General features: G+C 40.7%; 1 protein-coding gene across 1 annotated transcript in view; it reads left to right on the top strand.

The window, feature by feature from the left end:
• The window catches only part of LOC309619725 (uncharacterized protein), a 72180-nt gene that overhangs the window by 15502 nt on the left and 40853 nt on the right, over positions 1–15825 (top strand). Inside the window, exons 6-12 of the mRNA XM_082375303.1 lie at positions 240–485; positions 1367–1647; positions 2886–3098; positions 4957–5059; positions 5388–5581; positions 6510–6746; positions 15089–15216. Of these exons, the coding sequence (XP_082231429.1) occupies positions 240–485; positions 1367–1647; positions 2886–3098; positions 4957–5059; positions 5388–5581; positions 6510–6746; positions 15089–15216 (1402 nt within the window). The remainder of the gene's footprint in view (positions 1–239; positions 486–1366; positions 1648–2885; positions 3099–4956; positions 5060–5387; positions 5582–6509; positions 6747–15088; positions 15217–15825) is intronic.

Below are 15825 nucleotides of genomic sequence, written 5' to 3' on the forward strand. Positions count from 1 at the left end.
CTCCCCTGCCTCCTCAGAAGTACTTCCTTCACTCTTAGCTCTGTACAAAAATAAAGCGGGAGGGGGGGGATTTTCCATGTCCTGAATAGATTAGCATAAGGTTGATTTGCGTGATTCAATAATAGGAGATACACAGGCACAGTAGTTACAGTGATGCAAAGATCCACAGAAATGAAAGTCCTCAGCCCCCTCACCTGAAGGCTGTTCCTTCAGTGATTGCTCTCTTTCCATTCCTGCAGGCAAGAATCCCAAAATCCGAAATTCCAACATGCCCAGAGAATGTATCAGGAAGTTTTTTCCAAAAAGAAAGTGCTTTGTCTTTGACCGGCCTACAAGTGACAAAATATTATTACTCCATATTGAGGAAGTGCCAGATAACCAACTGGATGAGAATTTCCAGAAGCAATCAAAAAATTTCTGCTCATATATCTTTACCCATGCAAAGTCCAAGACCCTAAGAGAAGGAATCACTGTCACAGGGGGAAGTGAGTCTCCTTTGCTACAGCATGTCTCTCTGTGGTTCAGTGTGTGTGATGAAGTTGTGATTGCACTCTGGGTTTGTCAGCAATTGTGATTTCTTCTCTGTGTAACTTGGAAAGATGTATGTTCATGTAACACATGTAAATGCATGTTTCTTCATTAAAAGAAGCCTATGTAAGGCTACCAAATGTCATGAAAGTATTACACTAATGATGTAAGTTAAAGATTGAAATCTTCATGGTGATGAGGTGTCTGACGGGATAAGTGTTTCGAGTGAGGATATGCAAGATATTTTGTGAATTTACATGAATCGGAAAATAAATAGTAGTCCGTGAATCCATGTAAGCTCATTGAGAGTCTGAGAAACAAATGTAAATACAATCTTATGTACAGGGCTGGCTTCACGGACATGCAACCTGGACAGTCACAGTGTAATGTGCTGAGATGGGCCCTGCTTGGTTTAATGTTGGTGTCACTGTCCTGAAATTCTTGATGACATTTTCATCAAGAAATTTTCATTTACAAATAGTGCCCACAAGTAATGTAATTTACTTACAGGTTTATTTTATAAAAATGGGAAAAGTGTTCTGGGGGACCCTGGAGCATATCGTTTGAAATCATTCGGCTAATATTGTAATGGGATGAATCTGAGAACCATAAAAGGTAGAGTGAATAGGAGACACAGTGATGTTATTATAAAGAAGTAGATTCATAGAACAAAAAGGAGGAGGCTACAAGAATGAAGAAAATGAGGAGAAGAATCGATAGAAGAAAAGAAAACTTCAAATTCAATAAAATTTTAGTGATTTTTAGAATGCTAATCTCTAAAGCTATTAAAACAGGTGAGAATTCTCTCTCCATTTCATAAATATCATGTCTCATTCAGGGCTGGGGACTCTGGTGGTGGCCTACATAGATGCCATCAACAGTGGAGGAGTTCCTTGTTTGGAGAACGCAGTGATAACTCTGGCCGAGCGTGAGAACTCAGCGGCTGTGCAGAAGGCAGCCGACCACTACAGTGAGCAGATGGCCCAGCGACTGAGGCTCCCCACGGACACGCTCCAGGAGCTTCTGGAGGTGCACGCAGCCTGTGAGATGGAAGCCATTGCAATCTTCTTAGGGCGCTCCTTCAAGGATGACAAGCAGACGTTCCAGAAGAAGCTGGTGGTAATGTGCCCTAGAATATATCCTTCCTGATTCCTTTCTTCTGGAATGATACCTAGATTCCCCCTTTTGACACCATGGTTCATGTGCTTCTCATCATATAAGGAGTTTAGATTCTAGTGAGTGATAAGGCTCTACAGGCTACAGTCCATCTCTTTTCTAAAAGTTGGGCTTTTAGTTTCTGTTGTGGCAAAACAAATTACACTGTGCTTAGCAGCTTGAAACAACACACATCTATTAGCTTATAGTTCTTCAGGTCAGATACCAGCCCAGGGTCTATGGGTATTCTGCTCCGTGTACCATAGCTGAAAACAAGGTTCAAGTGGCCTTGGTACTCACATGGAGGCTCTGGGGAACCCCCCTCCATCTTCAACCCAGCAGTGGTGCACTGTTTCCTTCTTCTGTTTCTAATCTCTCTGACTACCTCTTCTGCCACCAACTGGAGAAAACATCTTTTAAGGGGCTTGTGATTAGGTAAGACCCACCTAGGTAATCTCCATTTCTTAAAGTCAACCTGTTCCATGTAATATAGTCTAAACACAGAATAATTGTTCATCATCTTCACAAGTCTAGGAACTATGCGGAGTGTGGACACCAGCAGAGAGAACTCTTGGAGATCATAATTCTGCTTACCATTGGCACCTTCACTGAAAGTTTGACTTTCAGTCTCCCTTGACCATCCTATAATTTACAAAGATCTCTTAGTACATACAGAGTAAAACCAGCTCAATTGTAATTTATAAGTACAAGCAAAAAATTTCTGTTCCTATAATTTCACACACTCAAATCCTCAATGAAACAAGAATTCAAAAAGAGTTCAAAACTCTGTTCAGTGTATACTTAATTCATTAGTAGGAAGTTGATTTGCTATGTACATATTTTTATCCATAGCACCCAAGTTTGAAGAGGAAACCCTACTTCCATTCATAATTGTACTTTCATTGTTCATTGTTGATGGATGGATCACTATTAATGCTACTACTGTTAAAGTAGTAGTTTGCCTCTGCCAACCCCATCATTGCACAGATGTTGAGACTGAGCCCAGGGGATTTAAGGGACTTCATACAAATCACACAAAGAGTTTGTCAGAACTGGAACTAAAACTAGACTCCTGACTCCACATCTATTATTCTGTGTCTCATGTACCTGATGCTGTCAGACTACTTCTTCCAAGAGGATCACAGTTGGACCTTCCCTCTAACAGCTTCTTTCTATTGGATTTCCCCATATTTCCCTGGCAGGACATCATGGAGAAAAAGAAGGATGTTTTCATGATCCAAAATGAAGAGGCCTCTGTCAAATATTGTCAGGCTGAGCTTAAGAAGCTTTCAGAATCCTTGATGAAAAGTATTTCAGGAGGAACTTTCTTTGTCCCTGGAGGACACAGTCTCTACTTAGAAGCAAGGAGCAAGTTTGAACAGGACTATAAACTGGTTCCCAGGAAAGGAGTTAAGGTGAGGAGTAATGGGAGTGGGAAAGAACAGAAGATTGGAGTCAGAGGGTCTTTGTTGGTTCATTTGGTTGCCAGGTCCTGCTTTGTGCAGAGGCTGCTGGTCACAAGGAGGCTGACTGTGGAACCCCGGGGGGCTCTGGGTCTAGTGCTGCATTTCTGGTGAGCAGAGTAAGTGTCCAGGAGACCCCAGGACTGTTGCCTGCCCACTGGTGGGGGCTAGTGCCAGCTTTCTGGAGGACAGAGCCAGATCCTGGAGTCCGGTTGCAGGGCCCAGGAGTCCCAGAGCATCTGTTGGATCACTGTTGGGTACAGCCAGTTGGGCTGCTGGATCTGGGGTGTCTTGAAGCTTCTGTTGGCCTCATGTTGGTCCAGGCCTGAGCCCAGCTGGTCCTAAGGCAGGATATAGCCTGCTAGTGGGTGGGCTGGCCCTGCAGACTGCGAAACTGAGGTTTTATTGCAACTGGTATCTTCCCCCTGGTGTGTAGAGCTGGGTCCCAGGGTCTCTGGCTAAAGGGCCCTGGGGGTTTCAGGTCTAGTGCCTGTGCCCTGGTGAGTGAGACCAGGTCCCTGGACCTCTGCTGGGCAAGGCCATGTCCAGAGGCGATGGTGGGCTCAGGAGGTCTGCTGGTGGGTGCGGCTCTGTCCATGCCCAGTTAGTTGCTTAGCCTGAAGCATCCCAGCACTGGCGCCTGCAGACCACTGGACCAGGGCAGGGCTGGGTCTTGGGGCTAATAAGCTAGGGGGAATATTCCAAAATGGCGAATGCCAGCACCAATGTCCATGTGGTAGAAGGAGCTCCCAAAAATGGCTGCTGCCAGTGCCTATGTCTCTGGGGTGAGCTGCAGTTGCCTCCTGCCTCTCTAGGAGACTCTCCAGGGTCAACAGGTAGGTCTGACCCAGGCTCCTATCAAATTACTGCTTCTTCTCTGGGTCCCGGAGCATGTGAGATTTAGAGTGCACCCTTTGAGGGTTAAGACTTTATTTCCCCAGGCCCTCTGGGACTCCCGAAAGTTAACCCCACTGACTTTCAAAGCCAAATGCTCTGGAGGATTGTCTTCCTGGTGCTGGATCCCTGGCTGTGGCACCCAGTATGGAGCTCGGACCTCTCACTTCTCTGGGAGAACCTCTGAGGTTGTAATCATTCTCTTGATTGTGAATAACCCACCCGGGGGTATGGAATTTGACTATATTGAGACTCCACCCCTCCTACCCATCTCACTGTGGTTCCTTCTTTATATCTTCAGTTGTAGGAGATCTTTTCTGATAGGTTCCATCTTTTTCACCAATGGTTGTTCTGCAAATAGTTGTGACTTCAGTGTGCCTGTGAGAAGAGGAGAGCTCAGGATCTTTCTGCTCTACCATATTGCCGAGATAATCAATTTAGTCCTCAAAAAAATGAATTAGGTACTGCTGTCATCTCCACTTTAAAACTGAGAAATATGAGGTGTGGAAAAGTTACTAAGTTGCCTAAGATCACACAGTCATCAAGTGGTAGTGCTGATAGGGCAAATGTAATGTCTTGGCAGTCACTCAAAACTCAGAATAAGGCTTAGGAAAGCTTCCTGGAAGAGGAGATAGAAGCTACAAGTTGAAGTATCCATAAATGAAATCGTAATAAAGAAAGAGTAGATGAGCATTAGTCGGAAGAAAAACAATGTGCAGATATAGGAGTTGCACAAAATGGAGGGTGGATGTTTGTAGAATTGCACATAATTCTGGGGTCTGTAACCATTTGGGGATCCTACAAAGGATGGAGAACTTAAAGGGTCCAATCTGTAGGTTTATTGAACAATAATTTCCTCAGCAAGACACTACATCTTTGCTGCCTGACAAGTCTTTGCTCCTTGTTGTGTCCTCAGGCAAATGAGGTCTTCCAGAGCTTCCTGCAGTCCCAGGCAGGAGTGGAGGAAGCCATCCTGCAGGCAGACAAAGCCCTCACTGATGGGGACAAGGCCATGGCAGGTACAGGCGAGGGCTGAGCTCACAAAGGGAAAGGTGGCTCTTGTGCTTCCCTTTGGCAGGTGTGAAAACAAACAGCTTCCTGACACGGGAGCTTCCTCTTCTTCTGTGGAACCTCTCTGCTGCATGTGAAAATAACCAGGGGAGTTTGGGTTGCATGTACATCCAATCAGTGCCTTTGCATCACATGCTGAAGCATGTTTTCTGATGTGGTAGTAAGAATATTCAGATTCCTTCCCACCATTTTAAAGTCATTTTATCTCTGAGCTAAGGAGGTGACAGCTCGGCGTAACTGTTATATTCTTCCCTCTTTAAAACTCTTGTGAAACAGTTGAGTGTGCCAAGAAGCATGCAGCTGAGAGGGAACAGCAGCTGCTAAGAGAGAAACAGAATGAAGAGGAGCAAAAAATGGCGGCACAAGAGAGAAGCTTCAAGGAAAATATGACCCAACTGGAAGAGAAGATGGATAGGGAAAGAGAAAACCTTCTAAGAGAGCAGGAAGCAATGCTGAAGCACAAGCTGAAGGTAAGTCTGGATGGGCCTGGGCAGGGCCTGATGGACAAAACGTTAGCCTCTCAGGAATAAAGGAACAGAAATTTGACCTTAAGTCAGATCCCAGAGGGAAATCCAAAGACACGTGATTCTCTGTAACGTCAAAGAGATGTGGATCGTGCTGAAGACTTACCTCTGTTAAGACTCAGCACCTTCTGTAGTGTTAGGGTTTGGAGCACCTTGTGTAGTGTTAGGGTTTGGAGCACCTTGTGTAGTGTTAGGGTTTGGAGCATACAAATAACATGGCCCAGGTTCCTGGACTGCTGTTTGTGGTGATGATAGGGTAGCATTTGCCCCCAAGGAACAGGACCTCAGTCTTAGAGTCCTTAGGATTTTGGTACAGCCATCAGAGACCTGGAATAGTTCCATCTACTCTTGAAAGTATCAGATTGTGCCTGGTATGAACTACTGGATTCTGAAAGCTCTAAAATTTGTTGCATTCATTTCCAGGTCTGCCTGATTCATTTTAAATACCTAGAGTAAATGCATTCTTTGTCGCAACCTGGAGTTTGATAGACAGTGTCCTAAAGAGAGTCAGCAGTGCCATTTTTGTGACATATGTGTGGTCATCCTCCCTCAATGAAACTGACAAATATTTAGAATTCACCTACATTCCCTCCCAAAGTGCATTATTAGGGCTGGAACACAGTCCTGGGGTAGTTTTCAGGCCTGACCTAGGCCCATCATTTCTGTGCCCAGGTAGATGGTGTTGAGGGAACATGGGAAGCTCTAAACCTTGGATGCTCTCACTACCCAGGTCCAAACATTTGCAAATATTAGACAAATGTCAAAAAGCATCTAAGGTATTATAGAAATAGACACACATACTTACCTGCTGTAGTTGTTTGATACAAAATCTTGATTTGGGCTATTTTCAAAAGGGACTCTCTCCTTTTTACAGATGCAAGAAGAACTACTTACAGAAGGATTTAAAAAGGAAGCTGAAGAGTTAAATAAAGAGATAGATCAACTAAAAGAAGACATTGAAATGACTAAAAATAATACGTCCATAAAGATTTCAGAGGTCCTTGATATGGCTAGCATGGCATTAGTTGCAGTACTACCTGGGGGGTATAAAGTACTTGGTATGGGAGTGAAACTTCTCAGTGATGCTATGAAAAGGGCTGAGAATCCCTATTAAGTATATCTTGAAAGGCTTCTTATGTTTTAATAGTGTAACACTGTAGCTCATTTTTTAAATATGTTGTCACAACAGTTTTGTTGAAGAGGAGTTTAAAAATAAAAACTGATTACCAAAGAATTACCAAAGTGATTACCAGGGCCTGAAATGCAAAAAAACAAACAATTCTGAGAATTAGTTAATTTAAAGAAATGGAAAACAAGTTGGAGGATAATGATTAATTATAAAAAAGTGTTAAGAAAAGCAAAAAAACAAATGGTAAGAGGAAGAACACTCACAATCTATGATACAGTCATGGAGATCAATTCATTAAGTTATAAAGAGCCCTTATAAATCAGTGAGGAAAGAGCAACAAACACAATTTTTTAAATGTGCGAAAATATACCAAGAGAATAAATGTGTTTAACTTTACTGATTATAAATGATGTACAAGGTAAAATTAGGAGGTACCTGTGTCACCTCTCAGATGGGCCAGGAAGTACAGTTTGGACAGGGCACTTGCTAGCAAGAGTTCCAGGAATTTGGCAGTCTCTGATATTTGCTAGGGAGCGTGCAAACTGATGCAAATATATACCAAAAATTTAAATGCAAATACTGCTGATACAGAAGTCCACATTTAGGAATTTATCTTACAGATTTATTTACCCAAGTTGAAAATGGCTTATGTAGTAGTATATTTGTTGAAGGATTGTTGTAATTCCAGAAGACTGGAAACAACTTTCAAGTCTCTCTGTCACATACTGGTGAAGTAAATCCTGAGACACACTTACAAAGGAATACTCTACAGTCACTGAAATGGAAAGGGAAACCCTTATTTGTGCTAACATGAGAAAATCTCAAGATGCAGAAAGTGTGTATAGTTGTAGTACCAATTTAAAAAAATAATGAGTATATGCATATATTATCATCTATCTTTGGAAAATACAAAAGAAATTGGTATCCATGAACACAACAGGAATGGACCTGCATATTTGAGGTAAGACATGAGAGGATAACTAACTTTGCATGACACATTCTTCTGTGCCTTTTATATTTTGTATGAATTCTTGCTTATTGAAACATAAATAAATACAGTTATTAAAATTAAAATCAGAAATAATAATACATGGACTGGAAAAGTGCCCATGACAGGATGAAAGGGTTTTTTTTACATTTATTTTATTATTTATTTATTTTGCCTGCACCAGGTCTTAGTTGCAGCATGCAGGATATTTATTTATTTATTTATTTTTGGCTGCGTTGGGTCTTCGTTGCCGCGCGCGAGCTTTCTCTAGTTGTGGTGAGTGGGGACTACTCTTAGTTGTGGTGTGTGTGCTTCTCATTGCGGTGGCTTCTCTTGTTGCGGAGCACGGGCTCTAGGCACGCGGGCTTCAGTAGTTGTGGCACATGGGCTCAGTAGTTTTGACTCCAAGGCTCTAGAGTGCAGGCTCAGTAGTTGTGGTACATGGGCTTAGTTGCTCCTCGGCATGTGGGATCTTCCCAGACCGGGGCTCGAACCAGTGTCCCCTGCATTGGCAGGTGGATTCTTAAGCACTGTACCACCAGGGAAGTCCCAGGATGAAAGTATTAAACACTACTAGGAATAACATGCCAGCTCAACAGGAAAAATCTACTTATTACAGCCAGAAACAAGAAGTATAAGATGTGCATCCTAATTTTCTTGTCATTTGGGGCTCTTGGTAAGGCCTGGAAATTCTAGTCCCTAATTTATTTACAGATAAAACGTCCCCTGGGATGTTGGCTAAAATGTTCTCTAAATACTCAGGTTTATAAAGATGGTGATTTCAAAGGAAAATTTCTCTTCAAGTTCAACTCAGCATTTTAGGAATTCTTCTCAGTTGTCTAATGCTTGACCCTTGTACTTAGAATAAACTGCTTCTAATTCCACAATTGGACAAATTCTCTTGATTCAGGGATATTGCACACAGGACACAGACTTCACTACACACCCTGGCTTCCTCCCCCTGTACCCCTTATTTGCTAACATCTGTTACTCCTTAACGGTCTCCGATTTCCTGATTTCCTGAGACTGGGTGTGGTGTCCCTCCTCTGTGCTGCCATTGTACCATGTTTCCCTCCGACCACAGGACTTTTTAGATAACTGAAATGACCGATTTACATTCTGTATCCCCTACCACATGATGATCTCATCTACTTGATGATCCTCACTGTGTATTTAGCTCCCACCACAAAACCCACCACATAAGCCCCAGGTGTTCAAACAATGCATGTGAATAAATACATAAGCTTCCACCCATCAGGGCCCAAAATTGCCATTTCCTTACTCTATTAACTGCTGCCTAGTGTTCTCAAGATGAAGTGCACAGTTTTAGGAACTAGTACTGAAAGACGTCGGGAAGAAAGCGCATGCACGCCTGTCTGAACCTGCTGCTCTTCTCTGAGAGAGATGGACACTCCATGTGCTCTGAGTTCCCTGAGTTTTTCTCCCAGGAAACTTAGCCAGCAATGAAGCCACCACCTTTGGCTCACAGAACAAGGATATTGTTTAAAATAGTAAAGAAAGAGCCAGTAATTGGCAAAGCTCTCATTGTCACCACAATTGTCACCTGTTCAAGGAGCTTCCGTTGAAATAAAACTATGTTTTTGGTACGAGGATCAGTTTCTCAATGAACATGACACCCACAGGCTGACAGACTGTGGAATCTATAGGATGGCTCTGCTTTCTTAAGGGTTGCGAGTTTATGCTCAGTTGCCATTTCTCTGATCAAAGCCACTGGAATAAGTCCTGCAGCTGGTCCAGTCCCCAAAGGCCCTCTGGTGTCACCGAAGGAATGCCCTGAATACCGAATGTCTGGATGGTCTGGAAAAGGGGGTGAGGGGGCAGTGATGATTTCTGCTTCCCCATCAAATCTCCCCAACACACATGACAAGCAATGTAAATAAGAAACAGGCACACAAGTTGGTGCCATGAAGTGATCATGGTTTAGAGAAAGGAAGGGATCAGGAGTGAGGGAAAGGACAATTATAGCAGAGTGAAAGGAATCTTCACTACTTTGATGTTCAGTCATAAGTGGGCATCTGTTGGAATAAAGTTATACACATCTCAAGATAAGGCTCCAGGTGAAAGGTGTCTTCCATACTTGATAATTAATAAATAATTGTTAAGTTACTGAAGGAATCAAAGATCTATACAAGTACTTGTTCAACAATTTTGTAGGAAGGCAGCATCACAACCATTCTTTCACACAGTATTTTGGAGCAGGAAGAAGTGAGCTACTCTGGACATTTCTACTTTCCTTTCCCCTTCTCCTCAAATTTGTGTATAGCCTGTCTCACAAGTGCTCTCTCACCAGTTAGCTGGGTATTGTATAGTCCTCACAGAATGTATTTATTAAGGAGATTCTTCAGTGTTACAGATGGGTTACAGGAACTCATTAGAAATGCAAAAAAAATAGAAGAGACTTCTCTTCAAGAATACAGGAAGTAGCTTCTTAAGGAAGCAAGACTGACAAGACAGTGTCAGGTGGTCTCCTTTGGTCTCTTCAGGCTTAGGTTAAATTCTGCTCGTTGTGTACATTGAGTGTAACACAGGCAAGAACATTTAAACAACCAGTCTGCACCCTCGGGATGTCCTTCTGTATGAAGCCAAGGCACAGTCCATGGTGGATGCGGCGAGCAGCTGTGGCAGGTCCTCTGGGCTTGAAGTTCTATCAGGGCCTGGGTCCTCTCTGGAGTGGGGAGAAGCAGGGCAGCAGGAGCGAACCCAGGAACATGCACACTTGGCAGGAGCCACTGCCCCTGCCCTACCTTATGTCCTGTTCATACAAGGGGGTTGGGACCTGTTCAATTCTCTCTTTTAAGCCACACTGACTTCATTATTATTATTGACTGTTATGCCAGCTAGCAAACTCTTTTTGTTAATTCAGAAAAGAAGACATCCTGTACAAAAATCACCTTATCTTAAGACGTTTTATTCTAGATTTGGTAAATTCACATTCTATAAACCACCCTACGGGTATAAATTGGAGTCAGCATGTAAAACTACACAGCACACTTATATTTCTGAAATATTTTAATGTTAATTACCACACGGAAAAAAGTAATTATTTCCAGTTCCAAGCTGCTATTGTCTTGAATCTTTGTCTCCTACTTGGTCACTAGAATAAAACACCTTTATTGTACCCTCCAACTTCATCAATTGCCTCTGGTTTCCCTGGTTTCTGTCCAAACCAGGAGGACTAGTAAAATCTCTCATTGTGGTCACATTTCCTATGTAACCTACTTGATTAAGATAATTCATCTGTGTACATTGAACACTATATATGACCGACTTTGTACAGTGTCATTGCTTAGTAAATACTCATCTAATAAATGAATGAAAGATGGATTTCAATACCAAACACCTAGCAGAAATTTTTTCTTGAAGCAAAAGATTTTTGTTTTTCAAAAGATAAGTAATTTACCGCTGTGTATGTGTTCTATGACTATAAAATAATTCAAAATCATTTTAAAAATTCACTAGTCACAGAAAGAATAAAAATAGTAAACTAAAATCCCAACCATGAGCTAGATGTTGTTACTAATGAAACATATAATGATCAAGGTTTTTTTATTAGCTTATAAATTTTTTCATAAATAGAATAATTTTGTACCTATTATGAATTGAATTATTCACAACCAACATGCCCAAATTTATCTATAGACAATAACTTTGGTCATCTGGAAATGTATGTGCACTGTAGCCAGGAAATTCATTCTTGCGTATTATCGGTGAATGAAAAGTCTTAACAAAGAAAATCCTCTCCATAACAATATAAATAGAAGGAAATTTGTTATATTATTGAATAAGCAGTACCTAGTACATACATATAGGTAGATTGAAATGACTAGAAAGAATAAAATAATGTTACTTATATATGCAAGCATATATGAATCCTTTTACATTGCACAATTTTTAGCCAGTATAAAACATGTTTTCTTAGAATCAATTGTATCCTGTTTTCCCATAAGTAGACTGGACAGCACAGTTTGCTGTTATATGATGAACTTTTTGTACCTACCTTCATAGACTTCAATCTATGCTAACTTGGGAACTGAGGTATCCATTGTTTGGTTAATTGCCCTCACCATTGTTTGGTTAATTGCCCTCCCCTAAAAGAATAATCTAACTCCTCTTATCTCCCTGAGAAGAAATGGTTACAGCCAGGATTGAGCCTAGGTTAAGCTCCCAAGGTGTCAGGCAGCCTGGAGCTCTAACTTTCTAGGTGTTCACACTTCAAAAAGGATGGAGCCCAAACACTTGGAGACCTCTCTGGGTTGTTAAGCTGCCAATGGTTTTAATTAGTTCCTGGGAAGTTTTATTGGCATTCAGAATTTTAGAGAAAGTAGATTGGTCCAGCAACTATGGAAAACAGTATGGAGTTTCCTCCAAAAACTGAAACTAGAACTACCATGTGACCCAGCTATCCCAATTCTGGGTATTTACCCAAAGAACACGAAAACACTAGTTCAAAATGATATATGCACCCCTATGATCTTTGCAGCATTATTTGCAATAGCCAAGATATGGAAACAACCTAAGTGCCTGTCAATGGATGAGTGGATAAAGAAGATGAATAGTTTATATATAAAATAAGTGCTACTCAGCCATAAAAAAGAATGAAATTCTGCCGTATGCAACAACAAGGATGGACCTTGGAGGTATTATGCTAAGTGAAATATCGATAGCTCAAACAGAGAAAGACAAATACCATACTATTTCACTCATATGTGGAATCTAAAAAAAGCAAATGAGCAAATAAAATAAAACAAAACACTCATACATACAGCAGACAATCTGTGGTTACCAGAGGGAAAGGGGGTCGGGGTAAACAAAACTGGTGAGGGGGTCAACTTTAGGATGATGGATGGCAACTAGACTTGTGGTGGTGATCACTTTGTTGGGTATACAAATGTCAAATTATAATGCTGTACACATGAAAGTTATATTAAAAGAAGTGGGGAAAGGACTCTTGCCCAATTGTGTCCAAAGAAACACTCTAAAAAGGAGATGGGTAAATTGCCCTTTTTTCAGGTTACAAACATAAAGAATTCACCATTATTTACCTTTATGTCAGACACAGTTCACAAAAAGTTTTAATTGTCCCTAGAATAAATTTTTGTTTCCCTGATATAAAAAGCAGATTTTATTGTTCAGGAGAATAAGCAGTTAATCTCTTAGCATTAGTCTTATTTCAAGTAGTCCTGCCTGATTTTCATTTTCAATCTCACCTTCTTTAACCATAAATTGGGTTTCAAATTTTGTCCTGAAACTGACACCAGAACTTTACATTCTTGAAGAAAGGTGGGGATGAACTTTAGACCTTATTAACAAAATGTTAATCAGACAAAAGAAAGGAAAGGCAAAGAGAGAGACAGGCAGAATTCATGCATTCTTGCCCAATTTTTCTCAGATTAGAGTTGAATAGAGTCTTAAATTCTGTCAAAACAATGTCTTGTCATTTGAGGATCTGACATTATTTTCTTGAAAGCTTTGGCAAGAAATTAACTTTAGATCAGGTTGATATTGTCCAGTGACTAAAAAGAGTCTAAATTTTTGACCTGACTGTGACATAGAAGAAGCAGCAGTTCAGGGCATGTTTTAATTGTTCTCTGTTTTTGAGAAAAAGTATTGATAATTGGAGGCCTCAACTGGCCTTTCTATTAGTGTAAGTTTTCTCCCAAAAGATCTTTAAATTTTTAAATTAATACATGACAAAGGAACACAGAAATGCTCAGTTCAAAAGTGTACAATAGGTGAAATATCACAAAATGAACACATGCCAGTAATTATTACCCAGGTCAAAAATAAGAACACTCCCAAACGCAGTTTTCTTATACCCCTTTAAAACATTAACTCCTCACTTTAGCTTGTAGATAGTTACTACCTGACTTTTAACATCAGAGATCAGATTTTCTTGTTTGTGAACTTTACATAAATGGAATCAAACAATATGCATTCTACTGTGTCTGGTTCCTTTCACTCAACATTACCACTGGGAGATTCATTCATGTTGTTGGATATAACTGTAATTTTGTAATTTTCATACTGTAAGTCTTTTATAGGGATTATAAGGAGTTATAAGTTATACTGTGCAAATATACTACAATGTACTTATCTATTTACTGTTGGTTAACAATTTGGCTATTTTCACTGTTGAAGTATTATAAATATTGATGATATGATCATTATATGTATCTCTTTGGTGTGCATGTGCATACATTTCTGATAGCAATATATTTAAGAGTGAAATGGCCAAGTCCTTGGGTGCTTATGTTAAACTTTAGTATTAATATATAATGCCAAACAGTTTTCCCAACTGGTGGACTCTACTGTCTGTTGCTGCATAACAAACACCCAAAACCTACTGGATTAAAGCAACAATTATTTTATTTCTCACAATGTTGTGAGTTGGGTGGGTAGTTCTTTACCTGGTCTCATTCACATGGCTGGTGGGATCAGTTCTTACCACCTGGTATCACTCATGTGGCTGCATTCCACTAGCCAATCAGTAGGAGGTGGAGGACCCTGCATTGCCTCATCCACATGTCTGTGGCCTTAGTGAGATGGCCTGAAGCCTGGGACCTCTCTCTTCACATGGACTTTCATCATCAATTCATCTAGTCTATATTTTCTGAGTCAGCCATTGATTGATTCCCATTTTATCATGGTATGCTTCATGCTATAAAGTTGAACAGACTATCACCTTGTCCAACAAATCTTGTAGGCCTGTTGTAAGAGGAAATGGGTCCTGATCATAGGGGAAAAAAATGGCTCTTTTACCGCTTTCCTCTGAAGAGTTGGGAAACTAAATAGGGGACAGGATTGGCATCCTTTTAGAAATAAGCCCTCAGTGTGAGCAGGTCAGAAATAATCAACTCTACACTGGAAGCAAATCATTCTTCATTATAGGGTAAGACTGAAAACCAGGGTGCTATGTTTTGTGTTTATTTGTATCTCAAAGAGTTGACAAATACTGGATCATGATCACCTCAAGTTATCAAGATCGAGACATTGAAATTAAAAACACGCAGAAAAGACTACTAACAGAAGTCTTTCACTGTTTTTAGCTCTACAAAAGTATCAAAATTATCGAATCACCTAGCCCTGGTTAAAGACGCCATGCCTACAGTTGTGTAAATAAATACACTATGTAGACTAGAATTCAGAGAAAAAAATAAGCCATGATTCATCAGAGAATGTTTCATGATGGTAGCTTCATTACCTGAATGAATTTAAAGCAATATGCAAGCTAATACATATGGAAGTGATAAAGAATAAAATTTAAAAATGCGGAGAGATCAAAATCTGAAAACATGATTGAGTAAAAAATCAACAGAGTAAGAGTCAGACTGAGGTATCAGGCCTGGGTGAAAAACATGTGAATGCAGACACAGAGCAAAGATTAAGGACCAATGAGTTGGAAGACAAGATGGGCCTTGGCAGCTCCAGGGGGCATCCTGTACGGTAAGAGGAGGAAGCCACTGGGGTGTCTGACTTCCTCCATCTGACCCAGACCCTGCCCAGGGACAGACTTAAGAGAAACCAGGACCAAGGCTGGGTTAGGACAGTGTATGTGTTTCAAAGTACAGAGATATATTTGACACATTTCTCCAGATGAAGACTACCTATTATTGGAATCTAAGGAAAAAAAAAAAAGTTCATGAAGAACCCAGTGGTAAGACGGGAATAAAGACACAGACCTACTAGAGAATGGACTTGAGGATATGGGGAAGGGGAAGGGTAAGCTGTGACAAAGTGAGAGAGTGGCATGGACATATATACACTACCAAACGTAAAATAGATAGCTAGTGGGAAGCAACCGCATAGCACAGGGAGATCAGCTCGGTGCTTTGTGACCACCTAGAGGGGTGGGATAGGGAGGGTGGGAGGGAGGGAGATGCAAGAAGGAAGAGATATGGGAACATATGTATATGTATAACTGATTCACTTTGTTATAAAGAAGAAACTAACACACCATTGTAAAGCAATTATACTCCAATAAAGATGTTAAAAAAAAAATCTAGAAACAATAAATGTCCCTCTTAAAAAAAGAAAACGAGTCTTGACTCCATT

Source organism: Balaenoptera borealis, assembly GCF_965194805.1.
Source record: "Balaenoptera borealis genome assembly, chromosome: 1".
NCBI lineage: Eukaryota > Metazoa > Chordata > Mammalia > Artiodactyla > Balaenopteridae > Balaenoptera > Balaenoptera borealis.